This window comes from Aulonocara sp. 'chitande type north' Nkhata Bay, linkage group LG4 (assembly GCF_057382095.1).
Source record: "Aulonocara sp. 'chitande type north' Nkhata Bay isolate Kocher_YH1m ecotype deep benthic linkage group LG4, A_spYH_male_GT1.1, whole genome shotgun sequence".
Classification (NCBI taxonomy): Eukaryota; Metazoa; Chordata; class Actinopteri; order Cichliformes; family Cichlidae; genus Aulonocara; species Aulonocara sp. 'chitande type north' Nkhata Bay.
In genome coordinates, this window is record NC_141347.1 from 26,182,603 (window position 1) to 26,195,525 (window position 12,923).

General features: G+C 43.5%; 1 protein-coding gene across 1 annotated transcript; it reads left to right on the plus strand.

Annotated features, from left to right (window-relative positions):
* The first annotated feature begins 2,484 nt into the window (after window positions 1–2,484).
* Window positions 2,485–3,450, plus strand: LOC147332742 (G protein-coupled receptor 183-like). The gene has a single exon (XM_086290710.1). The coding sequence runs from the start codon at window positions 2,485–2,487 to the stop codon at window positions 3,448–3,450; it is 966 nt and encodes a 321-aa protein (XP_086146836.1).
* Window positions 3,451–12,923: the final 9,473 nt, after the last annotated feature.

Sequence of the window (12,923 nt, forward strand, 5' to 3'; positions counted from 1 at the left end):
CGTCAGGTTCTACTTGTGGGAACCTGCTGTGCTTGTCAAACAGGTACAATGATCCTCTGCTGCCCCTCTAGACAAAAAAGAAGTAATGCAAATAAATCCCACCCCTTTTTTTCTCTCTCTGTCTCCCTCACTTCTGGATCATTGTGGGTTTTCCTTCTTGTCTTCACATGGAAACAGAACACTGGGTTCTACTTTAACCGCTCTGTGAAACATTCGGTCCCAGTACGTCCTGACTCATAACTCTCACACACAGGCTTTATGCACCTGCCACATCTTTTTTCACCTTCACTTGTAACTGATGAGCACTCCATTGGGAATCTAAACTAGCTGTTTTCTTCAGCTACATGAGTGAGACACTGATGCATTAAAACCCAGCAAACACAATTTAGATCTGCTCTCGACTGCTGATGTTTTCCTGCACTTGTGTTCAGTGATTGAGGACAGCATTCATCACTCCCAGTGAACAGAGAGCATCATCAGACTGGTCCCGTGATGCTCCCTGTCAAGCAAATTGACACTGGCAAGCTTATCTATAACCTCTGGCACAGTTCACAAATTTCTTGCTTATGTAAAAATATCAGCACAATACAGAAACTCTTCATCACAACAGTCTCTCTACTGAAGAGTCAGCCCCTCATGATGTCAGACAGAACCTCCCCTGGTTGGCGTCAAATACACGACACTTCAGAGAACTTATAAATGAACACCTGTAACACGCTCAGCGTCACACTTACTGCTCAGCTTAGAGGAATCATTCAAACAGGTGAGTAGAACATTGAGATGCTTTAAAATGCTTCAAAGGCCAATGTGATTTTGTACATGGGTTTTAATTCAAGAAGTTTGTTTCTAATCAAACTGCTTCACTCAGTATGTGTCCTTGATAAGAGCACAGATGCCAAACCATATATTAAAGTAACAGATCAATAATTCAGATTTGAGGGATTAGAGGTTAACTCTGTTCCAAGAAATTATCAAAGTGACAAATGGAAAGAGGTCTGTTTATTTTTTCCTCGCTTGACATTGCGCACATCTTCATCTTCATCTTCGTTATGCATGGAGTGACTTTATTTAATAACAAACGGTAGCATTTCTGCGTGTTTTAGCTGTAAAGCAAAAAAACATATGAAATTATCTACAGTGACTAGAATTCTGCAAAGGACAAATCTGAAATTTTTTTAAGAAAAAATAATTTTTGGTGGGTAATTACAATATGAGTTTTCATAAAACATGATAGAAGTAATCCAAATTTCAAAATCAAATATTTAATAGCCTTTGCTTTCATGCATTATTGGATGCAGTGCAATACAATAATCAGCAAAAATCACCTCATCAGAATTTTAAAAATGCAAATCAACATCAGTACAGTGCTGTGATCCACACCTGATTAAACCCTCAGAAATGTGTTCTTTGTCAATTCTGTAATATAGACTTCATTTTCCAGTGATTGCCCAAAGAAAAATACAATTGATTAGATGTGACATTTCCAGGGACGAGCATCTTTGCCAAAGATTACTCCTCCCGTGATTAGTCCCACCGGAGTGTTTGTGGCCTGCAGCAGAAGCACGTCAGAAACATCGCCCACTAAGGAACAGAGCTCAAGAAAGGTCTGTATTATAGCAGAACAGTTCCCTTGATGGCAAGGAACAGTCACAGCCTCTGGCTTTAATAGTTCATTACTGGAGGTAGCTCAGGTGTACTCCATTTAAAAACTCTTGCACTTTCACATTGTTCAAATCAGGCTGACTACGAGCTGCTGCAAACATTCCCGAAGCCCAGAACAAAACCTGATATTTATCAATAAAAAAAGCTGCAGAAGAAAAATCAAAAATCTTCTTGTAGGACCCAAAGACAGAGAAACTAAACTTATGGCTTATGAATGTTTTTATTCCATCAGTCCACCTTTGATAAAATTCATTTTCCAAGTTATCATTCTTCTATATTGAAATTAGCTTAAAGATGAGCTAAATGTCAGAAATGGGCTTTTAAAAGCTCCCAGAAATGACCAAATTCCCACTGACATTACTTACAATAATCTTGAACAGAATATGACCTTTTCCATTTTAATTTGGCAATCACTGCCCTTTTTATCCTTCTGTGAAAGGGTGGTGCTTTTAGAATGACTCTCTTAAGTGAGTTACATGTTCCTAGGGGGAGTCACGTTTCCCAGAGGAGAGTCCGCACAGACACAATAACATGATAACAGCCTGAGGAGAGGCTCTGACGGTGTTTGTGACATGTTTTTACTGTCTCTGGAGCTACTTTATCTCTACTTGTAAGATGAATCTCAGCAGATCAGAAGCAGGGATAATAATTAACAGACAGGCTGTGGCTTCACAGATGTAAAAGAAACCAAAACACTTTAATAACTTCGTGGCTTCAGTGGTATCAGCTGCTGTTTTTTGTGCTTCTTACTGGTCAGAAGTAGCTCAATAATCCTTCTCGCTCCTCTCCCATCAGACTGCTGATTTTTGTGGTAGCACAAACATGGACACAAATGATTCATCACTCAGCTCAACATCCATCCTGACCCAGCTGCTTCTCAATACCACAGCATTCATAAACAGCACGGCAACATCCTTCAGTGCTATTGATGGGTGCGACAACCTGATAGAGGCCGTTCTCTTTGACCTGGCCGTTCAGTGCATCAATGTAATTTTGGGTATCCCGGCCAACTTACTCGTCATTGCTATTCTCATCCACAATCGCAAAGAGCCCTCCACTTCAGACATATTCTTGGGCTGCTTGGCCTTCATGGATGCCTACTTTGGTGCAATGACCCCCCTGAGCTTTCTTAATCTCTACCTCTGGCAGCTCAAAGAGGTGTTGTCTGCCATTAAGTTCTCCTATGGCGTGAAAGACACCAGCGGTCCGTTGTTCCTCTCCTGCATCTGCTTGGATCGCTTTGTAGCTGTACTCTTTCCAATCGCTTTTGGGCAACTTAAACACTTCAAGTACAGGTTAGGCCTCTCAGTGCTGGTGCTCTGCCTCACCTTTGCATACTCAGCAGCCAAGATGGTGGGAGGACTCCCCAACTTTGAAAAGCTGTTCACCGGTGAGGTACTGGCAACATTTACTTGGATGGTGGTGTGTAACGCAAGCATCCTGTGGGCACTGAAGAAGTCCACCGGTGCAGGGAAAGATGCAATGCACCCCATGAAAAAGAAGGCCTTCAAGATGGTGCTCTCTATCCTGTGTATCATCGTGTTCAACTACCTGCCACTTGTTGCTCTGTTTCCATTTGAGGACTACTACTCCCCTCATGTGTTTCGCTGCTACGTGCAGCCCGCGGGTTTTGCCTTTCTGAACATCAGCAGCACAATCCAGCCCCTTGTCTACTTGTCTCGTCTAGAGAAGGTGCCTTTCCTCTCTGACGCCTGCATTAAAAAGATTACTTCCTGTTTCGACCCAGAGAAGAACCAGAATCCACAGGAGCAAAACCCACCTGCTTAGATTCACAAAATATAAAACTATAACACACATATTAAAATCTATGAAAAATAATTGTCTGTAACTGTGAGAGTCAAATCCTGAGTGTAAAGTCCTGCTTTGTTTTTGTTTGTTTTTTCACAGTTTACGTTTTACTTGAATGCATTTTTTTCATAATCAGTGAAAGAAATCTGTATCAAAAATTGAATCAATAATTAATCAACAACTAGTAGACAATGTTAAAATTATAAGCATTTTAATTTCATGTTTTCATAATGTGATGAATTTCTACGAGGAACATGTGAACTATTTGATTGTGTTTTGGCGCCACCGTGAGGACAAAATACATCAATAAACTTTATCCTTCCAGTGAATGTGTGGACCAGTGACTGTGGTGAGGTTGTGAGGACATTTAGGCTCAGAATCCCAATCAGCATCATACTGATAGCAAAAGGAGCATCTATCTGTTTCATGTGTGATGTCTTTCTCAAGGTGCATGGTGCAGGACGGGGTGTATACATTCCCCACATACGATCGTGGCTCAAGAGTTGGGAGTTCGCCTTGTAATCGGAAGGTTGCCGGTTCGAGCCCCGGCTTGGACAGTCTTGGTCGTTGTGTCCTTGGGCAAGACACTTCACCCGTTGCCTACTGGTGGTGGTCAGAGGGCCCGGTGGCGCCAGTGTCCGGCAGCCTCGCCTCTGTCAGTGCGCCCCAGGGTGGCTGTGGCTACATTGTAGCTTGCCATCACCAGTGTGTGAATGTGTGTGTGAATGGGTGGATGACAGGTTGTGTAAAGCGCTTTGGGGTCCTTAGGGACTAGAAAAGCGCTATACAAATACAGGCCATTTACCATTTACCATACCTCTCCAACATAATAATGAATGAATAAGTCAAACAGTGAGTTTTTAACAAGGGTTAGTGTTTGCCACACACCAAAAACTCAGCTGCACCACTACAGGGAAAAAACACTACATATGATTTTATTCAATGTAGTTAAATGTGTTGTATACAGATCTATATTTTCTTTCCTACTGAGTGAACATTCATGCCATGCTCAAATGTATAAAGCACACTGGTATGTTCAAGAATACCACACAGTTAGGTTAACATAGCATACAACCCAAGTGAAAAAGCCATCTTAGCAATAATATCTGTCTTCCAACACCTCTAAAAACTATAAATAGGATGTGTTATTTCTTCCTTTCTTTAAATCCCGGAAAAATGCTTAAGTGTAAAATTTACAGTTCACCATTTTAAAAGTGTTTGCATAACAATCTTTGTGGGGACCAAAGATCTGAAGACATTTTTGACTCAAAATGTGGTTTGGTTAGGGCAACTAGGGAGACTCACTTAGATGTGTCCTGGTCCGGCTGGCACATGATAGTTGCAGGTTTTGTGTATGTTTTGCTCTCTCTCTCCCCGCACTCTCCAGCAGGGAGAGCACAGCACCTGCAGCCAATCCTCCCTCGGATGGAGCGGCAGCGCCCATGGTGGAGCCGGCTCCTCCCGCCCCAGAACCAGGTACCTCGAGTCTTTGCCTACCTGCCCCTGAGCCCTTCACTGGTGAGTGTCATATATTTAATATATATTCTTAGTGCTTATTGTCTGATTATATTGTTTTTTGTATTTTAAGCTCAGACGAGACAAGAACTAGGTTAAGGGTGAGAAGTTGCCCTGCCAACAGACCTTAGACAGGAGAACTGGAGAAAAGAGGAAGTTTCACACACAAAGAGGAACTGAGTAAACTGAGTGTGTGTGTGTGTGACGTGCTGCATAATATAACCATCCTGGCTGCTACCGCAGTCAGACTCCGCAGTCTCTGTGCTCAGTCTCCATTTTCTGGAAAATGTAAAATTAAAGATCATTTTTTGAGTTAGACCACTTTGAGCTGTGTTTTTCTTCGCTGCCAAAAGAATGCAAAGAACTAAATTTAATATGAGCTATCAAAATGTGCAGGGTTTTAATGCAAATTTCATTGATTTTTTTTGTTTGAGGATGATGGCGCAAAACTTGCAGTTTTTGTTCACTTGTGCAACCACGCACTGCAGTGGGCTCAGGCGGTTTTCTGAGGCGACCCCGAAATAACCTATCCTTCTTTTCTGTTAAAGTTTAAGAGTGTGTTTGACAAGGGGTCGAGCCCCAAAGCGGCGGCTCATCGCCTGCTGAATTTGAAGCAGGGGTGGCAGACAATGGCCAACTACTCCATTGACTTCCAGATCCAGGCCAAAGAAACTCGCTGGGGAGAGAACGTGCTGCGAGGTACCTTGTTAAATAATCTTTGTGATGAATTTAAGGACAATTTGACAATGCGGGTATTGCCCACCTCTTTGGGAGCATTGTTAACATTAGGTAAGTCCCAGTTCCTAGGGACTTACCTAATGTAAGGTACCTATAAAGTATATAAGGTACCCAATGAACTTGAAGGCCGTATACATCACAGCTAGGCAATGGCACCTGGCCCAATTTGAAGGCTGCACCAAATGCAGCTAAAAAATGCCTCCTTCATTTCCCTGGATATGAAGGATGGGTCAAGTGCATCCTTCGTGGCCCAGCCTACCCCCTACGGCCCAGCCAATTCCAGTTTCCAAAAATGGCGGCAGCTACTTAGTTTTAATACTCTTACTCTTTCATGCTCACGAAATAAACTTTTAAGGTATTTTCAGGCGAGAACGTAGCTGTGTAAACTTCAAATATCTGCTTGATTTACCAAGAGATCACGCATTTGTAAAAGTGCGCCGACATTTCTGGAGACGTTTGTTACGCACCAGCTAGATAGCTGACTGGGAGGACAAGGCTCACTAAAGCCGGCGAGAAAACCGGACTCCCGGCACATCGTTTTTAGACCTCCCATGTTCTTTCGGTACTCAGGTTAAACATGATATATAAGTCACTTAGATAACTTAAAAATGTTATTGTTTGGCTTTTTTCAGTGTTTTCTGGCCTTCTCGGTCTTCGAAGGACCCAGCCCATGTAGACCGCGACGGCTGTGTCCTCCGAAGGTTGCGGCCCAGGAATTGGGACATACCTGTAGTGTATCAAAGATGATGATCATCTGTGCGCCCGTCGGAGCTCTCTGCACTACATCTCCCACGAGCCTTCGGAGCAATCCAAGATGGTGCCTGAGGGAGCCCAAGCGGAGCTCTGTGAGCAGGGGAAGGTCTTAAATCAGGAGGAGCCCATGCAGTTGGGCCACTCTCGCCTGTCGTCTGGTCTCCGTGTTTGGTTTGTGGCAAGAGAGGCACATTGTGTTGCAATGTGTCCGGCACAATCAAACAAAATTTCATTTACTTGGCTCTCGTCAAACATTTCAATTTAATTACCGAGCCATTGCCACTCTCACTCCAGATTTCCACTCTGTCAATAAAGCACCTGCCAGACATCACCCACATTACAGAACCAGTCGCCCTCACTTTATCTAGAAACCATTCAGAAACTATCAGATTTTTTTTTGTATTTCAAGCTCCTCAAACACCGTTTGTTTTAGGTCACCCCTGGTTGCAACAATATAACCCTCATATTAATTGGAAGAAGACGTGCACATCTGGGTGGGGGGAGTGCCAAGTGGACTGTCTTAAATCTGCCACTCCCCCTGCTTCAGCATTCAAATTGCCACCAGTCTCAGAACCCCCAGATCTTTCTCTGGTGCCATCGGTCTATCATGACATGGCCAAAGTGTTTCGTGAAGACTGAGTGCGGGCATTATGCCCCCACAGGATGTATGATTGGGCAATCGAACTGCTCCTGGGGCTTACGGGCCTACGAGTCGTTAATTCGTATCACTTGTTTAGAATCCGCGTGGTTGACAAATGGAAGACAACCTTTAACACACATCTCGGTCACTTTGAGTACCTTGTGATGCCGTTCGGGCTAACGTCTTCCAGACGTTGGTTAATGATGTACTCGGGGACTTTTTCAACCGTTTCATCTTCGTGTATTTAGACATTATTCTAATCTTCTCTAAGACTGAAACTGAACACATAACCATGTAAGACAGGTCTTCCAGCAGCTGCTTTAGAACAGACTTTTTGTTAAAGGAGAAAAATGTGAATTTCATGTGCAAAATGTTATTTTTGGGCTACATAATCGAACTCAACTAAATGAACTCAAGCCAGACCCAGCTAAGGTTAGAGTGGTTGTGGAATGGCCAGAACCCACAGATTGCCTTATGCTCCTACAGTTCCTCGTCTTCACTAACTTTTATTGCAGATTCATCAGGAACTTCAGTAAAATCGCCTTACCTTTGACCCATTTGACCTCCCCCAAGATCCCTTTTCAGTGGGACCCAGCAGCTCAAAAGGCCTTCACTAAGTTAAAGGAGCATTTCACTACCGCACACATCCTGACACAAGCCGACTTGCACCTCCAGTTTATAGTGGAGGTGGATGCCTGGGATTCTGGAGTCGGCGCCACCCTCTCCCAGCAACGAGATGGTAAGCTATGGCCCTGTGCCTTTTTCTCTCGCCATCTCTCTCCTACAGTGCCCAACTATGATGTGGGAGACTGGAAGTTCTTTGCAATCAAACTGGCCTTGGAGGAGTGGAGGCACTGGTTGGAGGGCATGGCTCAGCCATTTATCGCTTAGACAGACCATAAGAACCTGGCTTACTTACATGGAGCAAAATGACTCAACGCACTGCAAGCCAGATGGGCTCTTTCCTTCATCCGCTTTAACTTCTCAATTACATACATGCCAGGGTCCCGGAATGTGAAGCTGGACGCTCTGTCCCGGCAGTTTTCGACGCACAAGGAGAAACAGGATCCTGAGCCCATCCTTCCAGCAACTTGCACTATTGGAGCAATCACATGGGAGATCGAGTTGGCCGTTCGGGAGATTAAGAGCCGAACCGGATCCCGGAGGAGGGCTCGCAGGGCAATCTTTGTTCCGTCCACCGTCCACTCCCGGGTGCCACACTGGGCTCATACCGCCTGCTTCACATGCCATTTAGAAGTAAACAGAATGATTACCTTCATCCAGCGCTATTTCTGGTGACTCACCTTGTCACCAGATGCTCAGGAATATGTCTCCACCTGCTCTACATGTGCCCGAGACAAATTGGGGAATCAACCACCGACTGGCTTGCTACAACCACCAGCTCAGCCGTGGTTTAATATCATGTGGACTTCGCCATCGGCCTACCCCCGTCAGCAGGTAACAACACAATAATGACTGTTGCTGATCAGTTTTCTAAATCTGCTCACTTTGTAGCACTTCCTAAAGTCACATCGGTCCTGGAGACAGCCCAGCAGCTCACTAACCACGTGTTCGCCCTCCATGGCATCCCGGAGGATATAGTATGGGATCATGGACCTCAATTAACCTCTCAGGTATGAAAGGAACTCTGCTCACCTCTAGAAGAAAAGGTTAGTCTCTCTTCTGGTTACCACAGAGCAACGGACAAACGGAGCACGCCAGTCAGGAGCTGAAGACCGTGCTTCGCTGCATCGTCGCCTCCAACCAAACCATCTGGAGCGAGCAATTGCCCGGGGTGGAGTATACCCACAACAGCTTGAAGTCTTCGGCTACAGGGCGTACTCCCTAGGGTATCAGCCCCCCCGTTCTTGGCCGTGGAAGGTGAGTACTTTGTTCCTTTGGTCCAGTTTCACCTCTGCATGTGTCGCCAGCTTTGGAGGGCCACTCAGGTGGCACTGTTACGCACCAAAGAATGCAACAAACATGCCGACTGGCATAAAACTCCCGCTCCAGAATACACCATCGGTCAGAAGGTACAGTTGTCCACACACTACGTACCTCTTCATACTGAATCTAAGAAACTCAAATCAACATTCATCAGGTTGTTTGAAATCGCAGCACTGGTTAACCCAGTTTCTGTTCACCTTAATCTCTCTCATAATATGAAAATACACAACGTCTTTCACGTGTTCCAAATAAAGTCATGTCTCTCTAGTCCATTGTGCTGAAGAGAAGGGTGTGAGTGGATTACCTTGCTTCCCCCCCCCCAGAGCCCCAGACCAGTTCCCAAGTCACTGTAGGAATAGATCTATATAGCACTGTGATTTCCTCACAGCTTGTGTTTTTATAAGATGTGACTCAACTTTACTACAATTATATGACCCACTGAAGCAGCCAAGATTATGATTTGTATTACAGGCTTTTGACATGAATAGATTATTCTTTATTAAATCCTATTAAGTTGGTATAAATTTGTCCTGCATTGGATTTTATTGTGGATTTGTTTGGTTCTGCATAAACACATTCCCTACTGTATATGTAATTTTTTAAGCTTAAGCTCCATTTGTTACTCTGTTTCTTTTGCACTTGTCCTTATGCTGGTGCACCAATGGTTTGGTTGGAGATGCACAGGCTTAGTGTTTTAATTTGAAAGATGCAGAGAAAGCAGGAAGAATGTGCAGGACACAGTGCAGAACCACAAGAATCCGGTTGTTCAGTGATGACGCGACGAATCCTACTTCCGGTTCTAAAGTAGTCTGCGTTTAATATGGCTTTTGTGTTGTTAACATGTTTAATGTTATGTATTTTCTTCTATTTGATCTCAAAAAGCTCCTAAAACAGTCAGTGATCCCTGTTGACCTCCCTCGGCTTTTATTACCACTAATCATTTATTTAAGCTCAGTTTTTAAAACCTTAGGATGTAACTACAGCCCAGCCCATGCAGCAGTATATGAATGACTAACCTCGTATTGTGGATGGATTATCTCAGTTGTTCTCCTGGCTGAAGTTTGGACCTTTTACAGCATCCTGCCATGCGATTACATTTGTTCCTGACCACCGAGAACACTCACGTTAACTTTTATCGAGTGGAAAAAAAGTTAGCTTGTTTATATTATGCTAACATAGCTGTGTCGCTAGCGGTCACGTAGCACATCATTATATACCAGCTAGCCAAACTTCAGTAACCCTACAAACATCACTGCTGTTTAGTTTTCTGTCTTCATTTATGCTGGAAGTGATAGCAGAGCTGTACGTTTTAATTTGTTTCCAAAACCCTGCAGTCAGGACATGCTATATTGTATTTAGATAGAAGCTAGCGAGCTAACTTCCTGCTAACTTCTAACTCCGTTAAATGTCATAAATTCCGTTTTCATGGATGCCTGGATGTTAAACTCAATTGTTACACCTGGTAGAGCAGAACGCTGATCATTTTATTAAAGATGAAAGACTTTAGACAGTTTTTCAACTCTCAGTAATGCCATAGTGATCGTTTGATATATGGACCTGCAGCGGAGTTTAGACCCAGACACGGCTAGTGACGTCAGACTGAACAACCGGATAGGAAGGATAGGGGGTGATTGTGGCTCAAAAGTTGGCAGTTCGTCTTGTAATCGGAAGGTTGCCGGTTTGAGCCCTGGCTCCGACAGTCTCGGTCGTTGTGTCCTTGGGCAAGACACTTCACCCGTTGCCTACTGGTGGTGGTCAGAGGGCCCAGTGGAGCCAGTGTCCAGCAGCCTTGCCTCTGTCAGTTTCTACAATGTAGCTTGCCATCAACAGTGTGTGAATGGGTGGATGACTGTATGTAGTGCAAAGCACTTTGGGGTCCATAGGGACTAAGTAAAGCGCTATCCGGTCGTTAAGTGATGACGTGACGAAGCCTACTTCCGGGCCTAAAGTAGTCTGCGTTTAATATGGCTTTTGTGTTGTTAACATGCTTTATGTTATGTATTTTCTTCTATTTAATCTCAAAAAGCTCCTAAAACAGTCAGTGATCACTGTTGACCTCCCTCGGCTTTTATTACTGCTAATCATTTATTTAAGCTCAGTTTTTAAAAACCTTAGGATGTAACTACAGCCCAGCCCATGCAGCAGTATATGAATGACTAACCTCGTATTGTGGATGGATTATCTCAGTTGTTCTCCTGGCTGAAGTTTGGTCCTTTTACAGCATCCTGCCATGCAATTACATTTGTTCCTGACCACCGAGAACACTCACGTTATCGAGTGGAAAAAAAGTTATCTTGTTTATATTATGCTAACATAGCTGTGTCGCTAGCGGTCACGCAGCACATCATTATATACCAGCTAGCCAAACTTCAGTAACCCTACAAACGTCACTGCTGTTTTCTGTCTTCATTTATGTTGGAAGTGATAACAGAGCTGTACGTTTTAATTTGTTTCCAAAACCCTGCAGTCAGGACATGCTATATTGTATTTAGATAGAAGCTAGCGAGCTAACTTCCTGCTAACTTCTAACTCCGTTAAATGTCATAAATTCCGTTTTCATGGATGCCTGGATGTTAAACTCAATTGTTACACCTGGTAGAGCAGAACGCTGATCATTTTATTAAAGATGAAAGACAGTTTTTCAACTCTCAGTAATGCCATAGTGATCGTTTGATATATGGACATATATGGTATATGGATATATGGACGGCTAGTGACGTCAGACTTAACGACCGGATACAAATACAGGCCATTTACCATAAGCGTCAGGTTCTACTTGTGGGAACCTGCTGTGCTTGTCAAACAGGTACAATGATCCTCTGCTGCCCCCCTAGACAAAAAAGAAGTAATGCAAATAAATCCCACCCCCTTTTTTCTCTCTCTGTCTCCCTCACTTCTGGATCATTGTGGGTTTTCCTTCTTGTCTTCACATGGAAACAGAACATTGGGTTCTACTTAGCAGAGCCTCAAAATTAACCGCTCTGTGAAACAATCGATCCCAGTACGTCCTGATTCATAACTCTCACACACACAGGCTTTATGCACCTGCCACAGCTTCTTTTCAACTTCACTTGTAACTGATGAGCACTCCATTGGGAATCTAAACTAGCTGTTTTCTTCAGCTACATGAGTGAGACACTGATGCACTAAAACCCAGCAAACACAATTTAGATCTGCTCTCGACTGCTGATGTTTTCCTGCACTTGTGTTCAGTGATTGAGGACAGCATTCATCGCTCCCAGTGAACAGAGAGCATCATCAGACTGGTCCCGTGATGCTCCCTGTCAAAGAAAATTGACACTGGCAAGCTTATCTATAACCTCTGGCACAGTTCAGAGATTTCTTGCTTGTGTAAAAATATCAGCACAATACAGAAACTCTTCGTCACAACAGTCTCTCTACTGAAGAGTCAGCCCCTCATGATGTCAGACAGAACCTCCCCTGGTTGGCGTCAAATACACGACACTTCAGAGAACTTATAAATGAACACCTGTAACACGCTCAGCGTCACACTTACTGCTCAGCTTAGAGAAATCATTCAAACAGGTGAGTAGAACATTGAGATGCTTTAAAATGATTTTGTACTTGGGTTTTATTTCAAGAAGTTTGTTTCTAATCAAACTGTTTCACTCAGTATGTGTCCTTGATAAGAGCACAGATGCCAAACCATATATTAAAGTAACAGATTAATAATTCAGATTTGAGGGATTAGAGGTTAACTCTGTTCCAAGAAATTATCAAAGTGACAAATGGAAAGAGGTCTGTTTATTTTTTCCTCGCTTGACATTGCGCACATCTTCATCTTCATCTTCGTTATGCATGGAGTGACTTTATTTAATAAAAAATGGTAGCATCTCTG

Excerpts from the sequence above, each read along its gene's own strand:
- LOC147332742 (XM_086290710.1), top strand. The coding sequence starts at position 2,485 with ATGGACACAAATGATTCATCACTCAGCTCAACATCCATCCTGACCCAG.